At 45.2% G+C, this 15375-nt stretch overlaps 1 protein-coding gene across 1 annotated transcript in view; it reads left to right on the forward strand.

The window, feature by feature from the left end:
* The window catches only part of MEGF6 (multiple EGF like domains 6), a 514242-nt gene that overhangs the window by 113459 nt on the left and 385408 nt on the right, over positions 1 to 15375 (forward strand). The window contains exon 4 of the mRNA XM_077250415.1: positions 7222 to 7326. Coding sequence (XP_077106530.1) covers positions 7222 to 7326 — 105 coding nt within the window. The remainder of the gene's footprint in view (positions 1 to 7221; positions 7327 to 15375) is intronic.

A 15375-nucleotide genomic window follows, 5' to 3' on the forward strand; every position in this document is an offset into this window, starting at 1 on the left:
GCAGTAGATGAGGGCATGTTACATGTCACATTCCTGAAGGCATATGGACATCCTACTGAAGGTTCCTCGTTCAAGACTCCCTCTGAGCCAAGAAAGACGGAAAGAAGCCTTCTCGTGCTTTGGTTGATGCAACCTACTGATCCATTACCTTACAAGGCGGCTTCTATCCAAAAAGATATGAAGTCCTCCACTGCTTGGCCAGCCATTTCTTGGCCCAGTCTTGACTCTATTTTTGTGTCTTGCTTCTGAGCACTGAACGCCTTGCACTTCTTGGGCCTCCAGTGAGGTAGCTGTTCTTGAACATGACACCACTGGAGGTTAATGGCTTCAGGTTTGATCCTTCTCAAGCCTCTGGAAGTTAACCTGCGTCTGTTTTTCTCAACATGTTTTTTTGACCGTGTTGACTATTGGCAACAAAACTTTTGATGGTTCTGGGATCGTCCCAATGTCTTAGCAATTCCAAGAGTGCTGCATCCCTCTATAAGACTTAACAATTTTTTTTTTTTTAATCTCATTTTTGCCTGAGGAAAACAAGCTGCCTAATAATTCTGCACACCTTTATAAAAGGCTTTGTATCCTTAGGCCGCATCCTCTTCATTATACAAATACCCTATTTGCTTTATACAATAAGCATTCAAGCTTATACAGCTTGGAGCCTTGGAGGTCTAAAATCTTCATAAAAATGATTATAGAGAAAGACAACACACATAATAAACACGTAATCGCATTGTAATACCATCTTTTTGTTGCAGACACCACAATCAGATGATCATTTCTGGGGTAGCAGGCCCACAACACTCTAAGCCCCATCCACTTATTGACCAAACCCCACCTCCATCACACTGCCAGGCTGTGCCATCATCTAACAGCAACTGTTCCCCCTTCCTTACATTTTTGTCCGGGCCACTTAAAGCAGTATCATCTCTTACTGCCATGATGGGGGACCCTCATCAAGAATAAGAAATCTACTGGTTATTTAGCAAAATAGGAGAATGGTCACTCTACCATATACCAAGGACAATGGCACTAGAAATGCCACAGGTCCCAGTAGAGGTTCGGAAACTCGGGGCCAAGGAGCGACACCTCTGTATATAACACCAATTGTAGTTGTATATCAGGAGCTGAGCCTGCATGGCCATTCAAAAGACATGGCAATAAGATGTGATGGAAGACCCAGACTTCATTTTTCCATAGATTTTACTCTTGAATGGATCGTCGTGTTCACGATCTATTACATGAGCTCCTTGACAAGCGCTGCCGCTAATACAACGTTCCAAGACTTAATACTTTAGACGTTCAGACAGCCAACATAATTTCTCCATGTGGCAAGCGAACATCTACAGAACATTTAAAGACACGGCGCCTGCGAAATTGCGGCCAAAGGCTAGAAAGTATTTATCAAATTTGAAAATCCCATTACAGAGATATTGTTTATTCTGGATGGGAAATTGCAAAATATAATCTCTCAAGAGGCAAAACAATTTGGGAGATAAGGTAAAAAGTATGATTTATTGTTTTATGGAAAAAAGTTTTTTTTTTCTTGCAAGTGACCCCTGCAAGTCTAAGTTATGCTAAACGCCTAATGAGATTCTGGTCACATAGCTGCAAGAATATCAAACTGCTCATCTCATCCATAATAGATAGAATGTGTTCATATACAAGTTTGGGGAACCTTAAAGGGTCTACCAAGCTAAAGTCTGCTTTGTGTATTCTCGTTGTTCAGTGGACCCTCTATGGGAGTATAAGGGGGAATCTGTCTGACAACTAATTCCACCTCCCTAATCACCTTTTATAGGGGTCCCTGGGTGTGTGCATGCGGTTGTGTTTCTGTTGCGGACACCTTCGGGATATGTTCTAACACAATCTGTGTGGCACGGACCCTTTTAACGTCACAATGAAGAAAACAGACTGGTTTACAAAAATAGCCTTGTTTCCGGAGGTTAGAACATATTGTGGAAGGTCGGCTCACTTAGCTGTTCCCCGAAGTAGACACAGGAACACTTTTAGGTTAAAGACTCTGGGTGGTTTATTACTTCGTAAACCATAAAGCCCAAAATAGTAACAAAAACAGCTTTTCTAGCACAAATGAAAATAAAAAGTCCATACAAAGTCCTTCCCGGTATGGAGCTTCAGTCTGAAGGCTTCCTTCTTCCAAAACAGCACAGACAGAAATAAAAAAAACTGACTGGACATTACACTCCCTCCAGCCACACCCTTGAGGAGGAGATATGGTGAGTAGGCGCCTGCCCATCTCTTACCTACTCACCATGAAAGCCAGACCCTGGTAAGGACTGGTTTACTTTCAGCACATATCACGGTGGAGGGAAAGTTATGGCTTTCACATCACGCAGGATAACAACCTTTGCGACACATATCTCCCCTCACACACACACACACGGCACCAGTGACCCTGTCACAATATACCTCACAATATATACAAAGGATAGCAGGAACAATACCTGGCTTTTTCTTCTGCATTGCATGACAGAGGTTTGCACATAACAGTTTCACACGACGGCACATCACTTGTTAGAGATGTTACATTGGTACAGTAGGTTTCGCCAGGGACCTCTGTCTTCCCGGTATAGAGTCACAAGGGTCAATGTATTACGCTGTGCCACTGTACCCTATCTGCACTCTTCCATCCTGCCAGCGGCACCAATGCCCGGGGTCCATGTACTCACTCAGACCTAGGGCTTATTTGGTCCACTTCACAAGGTGAGGCTCATACTTCAGGTAACCAGCTAGTACTTCCACCACAACAGGGTCAATAGTATCTCAAAGCATCCAAAAAGTACATTGTTATATTCTTCTATATTATTAGTCACTCTGGTCTGAAGCGTACTTGACCATGTTCACACAGTCAGTATTTGGTCAGTATTTTACATCAATATTTATAATCCAAAACCAGAAGTGGGACGACCAGAGGGAAAGTATCATAGAAACACATCACCACTTCTGTATTTGTCACCCACTCCTGGTTTTGGCTTACAAATACTGAGGTAAAATACTGACCAAATACTGAAGGCGTGCTTATACTGTGAGTACTATTTTACTTTCAGGACTGTGGGCCCCTATTCCTGAGGGTCAGGATTGGGATCAGCTCCTCGTTCTCTCTGGGACACCACATCATCTGATTAATATGCCGCAAGTGTCCTTTTTCAGGACATTAGGATGAATTCAGACTTACAAATTACAGTTTGCAATAAATGCATTTTCCCCTTAGTGTCGTGAATTGATTTTTTTTTTGCTCTTTCGGCCATCTCATCGTCAGGCAGCCCCTGATATTAAATCGCAGAGCTCAGCTTCTTTATGAACTGTGTGATGTGCACAGGATCAGAATAAGCCAGACATCTGCAATTTAATTTGTGCATCCATTTGTTAAATTACCCCAAGTGACGGTGTGCATCAGGTATGGAAGTAGTCAATGCAGAGGGCATGTTCCGTATCACAACCGTCTGTGAGACAAGAGCGAGCGGGAATCGGCGGCTGCAGGTTATTACATACCCAAGTTAAAGCAGGACTGACTAGGTGGAGGAATGTGAATTGGAGCCTTGTAGATTATTGCCAGTCGTAGCTAAGCTTTCCTTCACCTGAAGTGAAGATACTATCACATGCATTACATCTAAATACCCTGAGCAAGGCCGAATATCTTGTTGGCAACACCATTAAGGGGATGTCTTCTTTTACTCAGCTCTTTCCTATAGGTGCAGTTATGTGTAAAAACAAACAAACAGCTTTAAAGTACCTTCACACGAAACGACATCGCTAGCGATCCGTGACGTTGCAGCGTCCTGGCTAGCGATATCGTTTCGTTTCACACGCAGCAGCGATCAGGATCCTGCTGTGATGTCGCTGGTCGCTGAATAAAGTCCAGAACTTTATTTGGTCGTCCGATCGCTGTGTATCGTTGTGTTTGAAAGCAAAAGCAACGATACCAGCGATGTTTTACACTGGTAACCAGGGTAAACATCGGGTTACCAAGCGCAAGGCCGCGCTTAGTAACCCGATGTTTACCCTGGTTACCAGCGTAAAAGTAAAAAAAACAAACAGTACATACTCACCTGCGCGTCCCCCAGCCTCTGCTTCCTGACACTTACTGAGCGCCGGCCCTAAAGTGAAAATGAAAGCACAGCGGTCACGTCACCGCTGTGCTGTTAGGGCCGGAGCTCAGTCAGTGTCAGGAAGCAGACGCTGGGGGACGCGCAGGTGAGCATGTACTGTTTGTTTTTTTTACTTTTACGCTGGTAACCAGGGTAAACATCTGGTTACTAAGCGCGGCCCTGCGCTTAGCAACCCGATGTTTACCCTGGTTACCCGGGGGCCTCGGCATCGTTGGTCGCTGGAGAGCGGTCTGTGTGACAGCTCTCCAGCGATCAAACAGCGACGCTGCAGCGATCGGCATCGTTGTCGCTATCGCTGCAGCGTCGCTTCGTGTGAAGGTACCTTTACTCACTCTCCCTGGGCAAAACACTGTCTCTGTCGCTCTCCCATAGCCCTCGGCCCGGTGTTAATCTATGGGACAGCTCACATTAACGTTTATTTTCTCAGCCGTATTCGACATGCATGTAAAATCTTAGGCTGCGATTAGCACCAAGACTCGCCAATGCAAGCCTAAGGGTGCGAGGAAAAAAATAAATAAATAAAAAAATCGCAAAGCACTCGGACCATGTTAGTGCTGTCCGAGTTTTATGCACCGATGTCTGATGAACTCATCTCAAATTTTTCCACCGCACTCGTGCCAACGTCCAATAGGGGAAATGAGTTCACTGGCTGTGAACTCCCAGGACCTGACAGTGCCGCGAGCAGGAGCACTTTTTTTTTTTTTTTAACTCTTTTGCAGAAGACAATGGCATCAGAGGAAAGGGTGAGGTCATAAGTATTGTTAAATTTATTAAAGGAGTCTGTGTCATTCTTTCACTTAAAGCACTTTTTTTCTGTTTGTGTGTGTTTTTATATGATATGACTATGGGGTTAGTAATGGGGGCTTCTTATTGACGTCTCTCCATTACAAACCTTGGGGCTTGATGTCACCTGACAATACAAAGGTGACATCAGCCCCCCCTCAACTATCACCCCACTTGCCACCGCTACAGGGCAAGTGGGAAGAGCGAGGCTAAGTGCCAGAATTGGCACATCTTATAGATGTGCCTTTTCTGAGCTGATGTTTTTAGCCTGGGGGGGGCAGTATCCATGGCCTCTTCCTAGGCTATTAATTTCAGCCCGCAGCTGTCTGCATAGCCTTTGCTGGTTATTAACTATAGGGGGACCCTACATCATATTTTTTAAGGTCCACCATTTTAATAGCCAGTAAAGGCTAACTGTACAGTTGTGAACTGATATTAATAGCCTGGGAAGCTCCATGGGTATTATCCCCTTCCCAGGCTATAAACATCTTCCCCCAGCCGTCGGCTTTCCCTCTGCTGGTTAAGAAAATTATGTGGGAGCCCACGCCATTTTTTCAGAAGAATAATATTTTATTAATTAAATACATGTACAGTAAGGTGCACACACACTGCACTAATTGTATATGTCACTTACATCTGTATATCTATCTATTCTATGTGTATTTATGTATTTACTGTATGTAATCTATCTCTTCTATCCTGTCGGCTCCTGCTGGGATTTTACAATACGTGGCTGCTGAATTGCTGGCTTTTCTTCTATCTAACCTGTCACGCTGTGATTTTACTGTACACTGTGGATAAATTGCCTGTTTTTATTCTATTTTATATAATAATAATAACAATTATATATATATAGATCAAAATTTTATATATATATATATATATATGTGTTTCGAAGAATATTTCCTTTGAAAATGATGTGTACATGACACAGAATATAAAAGCTCACGTTATAATCGCATTGCAATCGGATAGCAGTCGTACTGAATTTGGATGTAAATCGGATGTTAGGTGTGAAAAATCAGATTGTACTCGCATGACACTCGCATTACAGTTGTGCGACTCTTGGCATTGAGAATCGGACCAATTTTTTTTTTTATACATTTAGTGTGACTGCAGCCTTAAAGTGATTGTCCCACAACTGAAACTTACATGTATGTTCGGTTCCACTCCAATCATTGTCTGTGGGACTGACGGAGATGGCTCATTACAGTGTTTGTCCCATAGACAATGACATCCATCATATGTTGCATACATCAAACCTGATCATTAGAGAATGTGTTTCTGCTGTTACCAATAAAAAATGGCTCTACCCCACTCCAGCTCACAATTAGAATCAGGAATAATTGGGACAATGGGAGATGATGGGGGATCTCCATATTAGCAGCAATAGTATCTGCATGAGGCTCTGTGTGAATTTATATCTTTGTTTATGGGGTAATGTTTCTCCTTGTGGACATTGACAAGCCTGGCCACAGGAGTGAGGAGACTTACGCCATGCAATGCTGCTCTGGGAAATTAAATATGCAAATTGCCTTTTCAGAGAGGAAGAGGACTTGAACTCTAGCGCCACTTACTGGAAGTCAATATTGACCCTTTAATGAGCCACATGACCTAGGGTAAAAGCCAAACCAGAATCTTTGTTTATGAAATGCATGGACTGCAGAGAATAAAATAAATTTGATGCCATCGAGTTTATATTAGAACTCAGAAGTAAAATGGAATAATGGAGTGACCAGGGGTAATTCTCAGAGCTCGATGTCTTAGTGCACACAGCAGCCATTGTCTTAGTGCAAGATGATAGGACCTGGGGATTAGACAGACTGAGAGATTCTGCACAGACTGCCAGATGATAGAGAGGATTTGTTAGGTTCAGTGCAGGCTGAGGTCCTTGCCATGGAGCCTCCTGGAATACTGTAACTACTGCACCTACTGGACAACAAGCAATGATAAGTGTGTGATGTCCTTCCAAAAACCTCCACAACACAACAATAAGTTGTCGCAGCCCAGCCCTTGTCATTGTATAGATATATAAATGGAGTGAGAGTGTTCACAGATGTCGCACTGTTTTTCGTAAATAGCAGCCATGTTTTTATAATCCTAGATGGCCCCTTTAAATCGAAACACAATGATCTTTCCACACAGATAAGCTGCTTCAGATAAACCTGGACGCCGCTCCTCCTGCCCTCCTAGGAGGCCTTTACTATGGCCATGCCATTTCCTCCTTTAGTCTCGATTCATTAAAAAATAACAGTTATACAGATTTTGGAGCTTTTAGGACCAAAAATTTAATTTACTTTATTTTTTTTTTCAGCCTCCTGCAATTCTGGCGTCTGTTTCAATGGAGGAAATTGCGTTGAGGGATCTGCACAGAGGTGTCTATGTCCTGCCGGCTTCCAGGGACCTCGCTGTCAATATGGTATGTGGAAAGCGACTAGATTGTAAAGATCATTTCTGATACAATGGGACCCAAATCTAAATCTACAGGCCCCTTTTACTTGAATGTCATGGTCAGGAAAATAAAAAAAATTGTCATGTACCCTTGTTTTGGGCTAAAAATATGTGAATATAACATACATGTCTATCATATACTGCTGTTTTTAATAAATATATATTATAAGCAGTAGCAATAAATCATATATGCAGCATGTTGGACTATGTAATTATGCAATCGCTGCCTGCAGGAGTACCGAGGTATTCATTTGATTCATTTATCTGCTTTCACATAGCACAGCGCTACTTTTAAATGGCGTGTAAAGGGTTAATTTCAGAATTCAAATTGTTTTTAGTGCTTAGTTATTAAATGAATGAAAAGCCGGCAGATTATATTCCCGATAGATTCAACTTCACAAACAATTATAGAATTTTTTTTTTTTGCCTACTTCAATTTACAATTCAATTTGATTGTATCACATGGGCATGAAGAAGGGACATCGTTATTTGCATTCGTCTGTACTCTGAGATAATTTATGGCTGTCTTCAAAAAATACGTCCATCTCTTTCACAGGAGCCCGAGTCTACTTGTATGGTAAATTGTAACCTATCAGGACTAGTTTAAACAGTGGCATAGAAATCAATACAATGGCATTGAATTCTTTTATAACAATCAGAATACGTGGAAGAGGCTCCTCGGGGGCGGGGCTTATGTAAAGCCTGTTTTCAGATAATTCATAAATGTGTCTTAAAAAACACTCTGTGCGGATTAAAAAAATATTCTGGATTTTTTTTAGCTTTTTAATGACCTAATGCAAGTTACAACAGCTGCTGCTTGGTTTCTCTACCATCTTGGATTGCTCACTTGTTTATGGCAATTTTTTTGCCATGTCCTTTAGTCACTTGGTATTACTGAGGAGGCAAGATCCCACTCCTGCATGGTCTGTCAGGACATCCTGTACAGACACAATTGCCCCCACTACCCAGTGGAGCTCCATGAGGAATGGACATAAAAGCGCGGCCCTTTGGGCCTGCAGATGATGTTAACTAAGGGTATGTTTACACAGGACTTTTTGGCATGGACTTTGCTGCATGTTCTGGGCCAAAATCCATGTCAAAAACCTTTGAAATAATAACTTTAGTGCAACAATAATGCTAACGGCACAATTGTTTTCTACGTCGAGAAAGCGGAATGTCAGTTCATGGCACAAGTTTAGCCTGGAAATGTTCCCAAATTTGCCCAGAGGAATAAATAAGGTACAAAGGTCAAACCTGTTAGCATACTATGTGATAGCATTAAAACTATTGATTTTTAGTTTAATTGAGAAGCAAAAATTATAAAGACACTGACTTTTAAAAAAAGGCAAAATCTACTGCAAACATTTATAACAATATCCATGCATTGATAACATTACTAGTACTGTAGTGTTTTTACAGGTAACCACCACAAGTTGGAGCAGATTACTGTATACTGTTCATACATTGAACTCAATAATGACCCAGTACACAGTAGGCTCATGAGCTCCATCTAGTGGTAGCAGGTGGGATTTTGATTGAATTTGAATATTTTATACTCTACAGAGTATTTGGAACTCTGTGTCAGAACAACAGAGGTTTGGCTGTGTAGGGATTTCACTCACTCAGGTGCGACGGCTGACACTTAGGAGGCAGGTTCCAACCAAAGTTCAAAGGTTTATTGCTTCATAAACCAGTTTAGCATAAACAGGAAAAACAAATAGCCTTTAACTCAGGCAGAAGGGAAAAACAAGAGTCCATTCCTTCAGGCTCAGTGCTAGAGCCTTAACACACTGGAGGCTAGCCCCTCCACACATATCTCCTGTGTTAAGCATTTGCCTGTCTTATATAGAGCTAACCACACCCAGTAACCCATCACATGATTAGCCATGTGGTCTGACATCACCACAGGTCCTGGAACACACATATATACATGGTTATATACAACAAAGAAATACTCCGGGCTACATTACAGCAACAAGGCACTTATGTGGCACATACCTCCCGTCGACTACACACCCTTTAGCCATGCTACATACCTCCCCCCTCTGCCTAAAGCCGTGGGGCTTGGCACTTTTCCCCACTAAACAAGGGATTCTTCATAGGGCATCCGCATTACCGTGCAGCTTTCCGGCCCTATGTTCCACATGGAAACTGAAGTCCTGCAGGGCTAAGAACCAAGGGGTAGCATTTCTACCCCTTTTTTCCCTCATCCATCTTAGTGGGGCATGGTCAGATATCCATCTGAATTTACGACCCAGCAGATAGTACCGTAACGTGTCCACCGCCCACTTTATGGCCAAACACTCTTTTTCCACGACTGAGTAGTTCTTCTCAGATGAGGACAGCTTTCTACTCAGATAGAGGACAGGATGCTCCTCCCCATGTTGCTCTTGGGAAAGGACTGTTCCTGCCCCAACATCTGAGGCATCTGTCTGAAGAACAAATTCTTTATTAAAGTCTGGGGCCATCAGAACGGGCTGTTTACATAGAGCCCCTTTCAACTCTTGGAAGACTGACCCTGTCTCTTCGGACCATTTAACCATCACTGATTTTGTCCCCTTTAGCAGATCCGTCAGAGGCGCAGCCACTGTGGCGAAGTTCGGGATGAACCTCCTGTAATATCCCACGATTCCCAGAAAGGCTTTAACTTGCTTTTTGGAGACTGGTTTCGGCCATGTTTGGATTGCCTCCACTTTCCTGATTTGGGGCTTTATTTCTCCACGACCCACTATATAGCCTAGGTATTTAGCTTCTTCCTTACCCAAGGCACACTTCTTCGGGTTTATTGTAAACCCCGCCTCTCTTAGAGCATCAAACACCGCTTGGACTTTCTCCAGATGACTCTCCCAGTCCGGGCTAAAGATGACGATATCATCTAGGTACGCAGCAGCATAGGCCTTATGGGGTGCAAGGACTCTATCCATAGCTCTCTGGAAGGTCGCCGGAGCTCCCTGTAGGCCAAACGGCATCCGGACATACTGGAAGCATCCATCAGGTGTCGAAAAGGCCGTCTTCTCCTTGGCTTCCTGTGCCATGGGGATCTGCCAATACCCCTTTGTCAAATCCAAGGTGGATATATATCTGGCGTGCCCAAGCCTTTCGATGAGCTCATCAACGCGGGGCATGGGATAAGCGTCAAACTTGGAGACCTCATTCAACTTCCGATAGTCGTTGCAAAACCTCCATTCTCCATCAGGTTTTGGGACCAGGACAATTGGGCTCGACCAACCGCTCTTGGATTCCTCAATGACTCCAAGCTTCAACATACGCTCCACTTCCTTGGAGATAACTTCTCGACGAGCCTCAGGAATACGATAGGGTTTCACGTTCACCCGCACATGTGGCTCTGTTAGGACCTCGTGCTCTATGACCTTCGTGTGTCCTGGCAACTCTGAAAACAGGTCCCTGTTTTTCTGGAGTAACTCCCGGCACTGCTGTTTCTGGGACTTCGATAGCGTCTCCGCTATAGTAACCGCTCCAACCTCACCTTCTGGGTTGCTTAACAACGATGGAGATACTGTCGGCTCTCTATCTTGCCACGGCTTGATGAGGTTGACATGGTATACTTGGAATGGTTTCCGTCTTCCTGGTTGGTGAATTTTATAATTTACTTCACCAAGTTTCTCGACAACCTCATATGGCCCTTGCCATTTGGCCAAGAACTTGCTTTCCACCGTCGGAACTAACACAAGAACTCGGTCTCCCGGATTGAACTGCCTCACTCTTGCAGACCGGTTGTAGATTCTGGCCTGAGCTTCTTGTGCCTGGAGGAGGTGTTCTTTCACAATAGGCATCACCTTTGCAATCCTCTGCTGCATCAGGGCCACCTGCTCAATGACGCTTCTGTGGGGCGTGACTTCGGCTTCCCAGGTTTCCTTGGCTATATCCAGGAGTCCTCGCGGATGTCGGCCATATAGAAGCTCAAACGGTGAGAATCCTGTGGAGGCCTGTGGAACTTCACAAATGGAAAACATCAGGTAGCGTAAGAGACAATCCCAGTCTCTACCATCTTTCTCTATAGCTTTTCTCAGCATGCTCTTCAGTGTCTTGTTAAATCTCTCAACAAGGCCATCTGACTGGGGATGGTACACCGAGGTCCTCAACTGGGAGATTTTCAGGGCTTTGCACAACTCCCTCATCACTTTGCTCATGAAAGGTGTCCCCTGGTCAGTCAGGATCTCTTTCGGCAGACCTGTCCGGGAAAAGACATGGACCAACTCGCGGGCTATACTCTTTGAGGAAGAATTTCTCAGAGGAATTGCCTCAGGATAGCGTGTGGCATAGTCCAGGATGACTAATATATACTGATGGCCCCGGGCTGATTTAACTAAGGGACCGACCAAGTCCATGGCAATTCTCTCGAACGGCACCTCAATAATGGGCAGGGGCACAAGGGGGTTCCGGAAATGAGGAGTGGGAGCAGTTAGCTGACATGTAGGGCAGGACCTGCAGTAGTTCACTATTTCCGATGACACCCAGGCCAATAGAACCTCTGCACAACCCGTTCCTGCATTTTTTCCACCCCTAGGTGTCCACCCAAGATGTGTGAATGGGCCATGTCCAACACCTTCCGTCTATATGGACCCGGCACTAGCAACTGCTCTACCAACTCCTCCCTTATTTTCGTGACCCGGTACAACAACTCCCCACTCATCAGAAAATGGGGAAATCTGGTGTCTGCCCCCGGCTCCTGTACCACCCCGTCAATAACTGTGACATTATTAAAGGCTTCCCTCAGAGTGGGGTCCCTATGTTGGGCAGTCCCAAAATTTTCACCGGTTACCTCTAACTCCATAGTGTCAGATGCAGGGGATACTTCCTCCTCATCCCCAACCAGCACACAAAAAGGAAACCTGTCTGTCTCTGGGTGTGGTGACACCCTTCCAGGGTTCACTGGTTCCCTACTTTTGCTAGGGAGCTCAGAACCTTTTCCCCACAAATCCCAAAATAGACAGAAATCCCGGCCAATAATTATAGGGTGCAACAAGTCCTGCACGACGCCGACTATGTGGGACTCAATGCCACATGCCGTTTCAATGTCCACCCTGGCCAAAGGGTAGTCCTTGGCATCACCATGTATGCATCGCACGCCGACCTTCTTTCCAGGGAGCAGGTGGAGAGGGAAAGTGGCCCTCACCAGGGTCACTAAGCTCCCTGAGTCTAACAGCGCCGTTGCTGCTCGACCGTTCACCCTTACGGGACACGCTTGAGGTCCCTCGTTGGGCGGAGAGTTCACACTGCAGGCTGGATACGCATAGTATGAACAACGGCGTCCCATGCTGCAGTCCATCTGCTCAGTGGTCTGGGAACAACGGGCAGCTATATGTCCTGGCCCGTGGCACCTCCAGCAAATAATATCACCCGTAGGGACCTTGGGCACCACCTCCCCCGCCCTTTGTGACCTTGGACGCGCCACCCCTTTTTGGGACTCAGCAGCTTTCTGGGACCCCCAGTACGGCACGGGCTGCCTCCCAAAGGAGCCTTCCATCCCTTGGTATCTCTCGACCAGTCCGATCAGTTCGTCGGCATTCTGGGGATCACCCTGGGCAACCCAAGTCTGTATGGACCTCGGGAGGGAATGCACAAACCGATCCATCATCACTCGTTCCACCATCTGTGCCGGTGTACATGACTCTGGCTGCAGCCATTTCTGGACCAGGTGCAACAGATCAAACATTTGACAGCGAGGCGGTTTGTCCCGGTGATAGGCCCAGCTGTGAACTCGCTGTGCCCTGACAGTCAGTGTCACCCCCAAACGTACGAGAATCTCGACTTTCAATTTGTGATACTCTTTGGCATCCTGCAAGGTCAAATCATAGTACGCCTTCTGGGGTTCTCCCGTCAGGTATGGTGCCAGTACCTCTGCCCACTGCTCTGGCGGGAGTTTTTCCCTCTCAGCGACCCTCTCAAACACCGTCAGGAAGGCCTCAACATCATCCCCGGGGGTCATTTTCTGCAATGCGCGTCTTACCGTCTTCCGGACGTGGGTGTCATCAGCCAGACCTGGGGTTGGGGCACTCGTCTTGCCCTGGATGGCGGTTGCCAGAAGCTGCATCTGCTTCCGTTGCTCCTGCTGGTTCTGTTGCATCTGCTGCCGTTGCTCCTGCTGGTTCTGTTGCATCTGCTGCCGTTGCTCCTGCTGGCTCTGTTGTATCTGCTGCACCAACAGCCTGTTGGTCTCTTGCTGCTGTGACTGCAACAGCCTGTTAGCCTCTTGCTGCTGTGACTGCAACTGGACCAAGTGTTTCAGCAGTTCCTCCATTTTCCCCGGCTGGCTTACAACAGACTTGACCCAGGACATTCAATAACAGACTTTTCGCCTCCGCTGGGAACGCTGCCCGCACGTCTACCACCAATTGTAGGGATTTCACTCACTCAGGTGCGACGGCTGACACTTAGGAGGCAGGTTCCAACCAAAGTTCAAAGGTTTATTGCTTCATAAACCAGTTTAGCATAAAGAGGAAAAACAAATAGCCTTTAACTCAAGCAGAAGGGAAAAACAAGAGTCCATTCCTTCAGGCTCAGTGCTAGAGCCTTAACACACTGGAGGCTAGCCCCTCCACACATGTCCCCTGTGTTAAGCATTTGCCTGTCTTATATAGAGCTAACCACACCCAGTAACCCATCACATGATTAGCCATGTGGTCTGACATCACCACAGGTCCTGGAACACACATATATACATGGTTATATACAACAAAGAAATACTCCGGGCTACATTACAGCAACAAGGCACTTATGTGGCACATACCTCCCGTCGACTACACACCCTTTAGCCATGCTACAGCTGTTACACAGAATGTCTTCAATATATCTTTATAAGATTTTTACTGTTTTAGAATAAGAGAAAAGAAAAAATATAAATAAGTGGTAATCAATATTGGACATTCACTATAAGTTTAAGAATTTGTGGTACCAATTTTCATTGAGTTCTCCTTCATCAGTGTGCAAGTTCACTTTATACAATGAAACTCTTTGCACAATACAATATAAAATAGGATGAAAATGTACGGACGTGCTCACCTGATCAGGTTGTATGCTCACGATCACTGAAAAAGCGTAGGCTGCTCCAGACCCATGAGGAAGGAAACATGGAAAGCTGGAAACAAATGGGTTAAACCTGCGCTACCGCCAAAAGATGAGTGTCACGACTCCCGGGTATACTGCTGCAGGGAGAGCTATGCACCGCAGCAAGGGAGCTGAGAGCAGAGCGGCAGGGAACTCACCGGGTAGCAAACAGGACCTGAACCATGTGACAGGGAAGGAGGTGGTAGAGGGCGGCGCCAGACACCGGGGTGCAGAGGAGACTATATATGCTGGAGAGTAGTTAAACGTGCCAAGATCAAAACCAGGAGATACTGAGATAACCAAGGGGTGAGGCGGAGGAATAGTCAGAAAGGGAGCCAAAGGTCAGAAAACCAGAAGAACAAACAAGCAGAGTAACGCACGGAGCGCCAAGCAAGCAAATACAAACCGAGCACACACTCAAGGGGTCAGACACACAGACTAAACGAAAGTATAGCTGACAAGGAATCCTAGTCTGGAGTGTGTATAAATACCCCTCCCAGATCCAAAGAGAGGCCAGCAACATTAACCCTGAGAGAGCAGGACATGAACCATGTCCTATACCATGACAATGAGAAGACAGGAATCAAAAGTATTAAAACTTCTTCATCAGGACAAAGCACATGATGAAGAAGTTTGAAAGCTCCGAAACGTGTTGACCAATAAACCGCATATTTTGATTTCTGGTCTTCTCATCATCCTTTGGCGACAACACAGGTTTAACCCATTTGTTTCCAGATTTCTCATGGCTAACACATCTGGTCTCTACAAAAAAAACATCATTATTATTTGGGAGAACCCATTTGTTTCCAGATTTCTCATGGCTAACACATCTGGTCTCTACAAAAAAAACATCATTATTATTTGGGAGAAGCGCCTATATCGCCATTCACCTACTTCCATATGAAAGAACGTGCTGACGGGTTTCTATCAAACTACATTAGATATCTCA

Source organism: Ranitomeya variabilis, chromosome 4 (genome assembly GCF_051348905.1).
Source record: "Ranitomeya variabilis isolate aRanVar5 chromosome 4, aRanVar5.hap1, whole genome shotgun sequence".
Lineage (NCBI taxonomy): Eukaryota > Metazoa > Chordata > Amphibia > Anura > Dendrobatidae > Ranitomeya > Ranitomeya variabilis.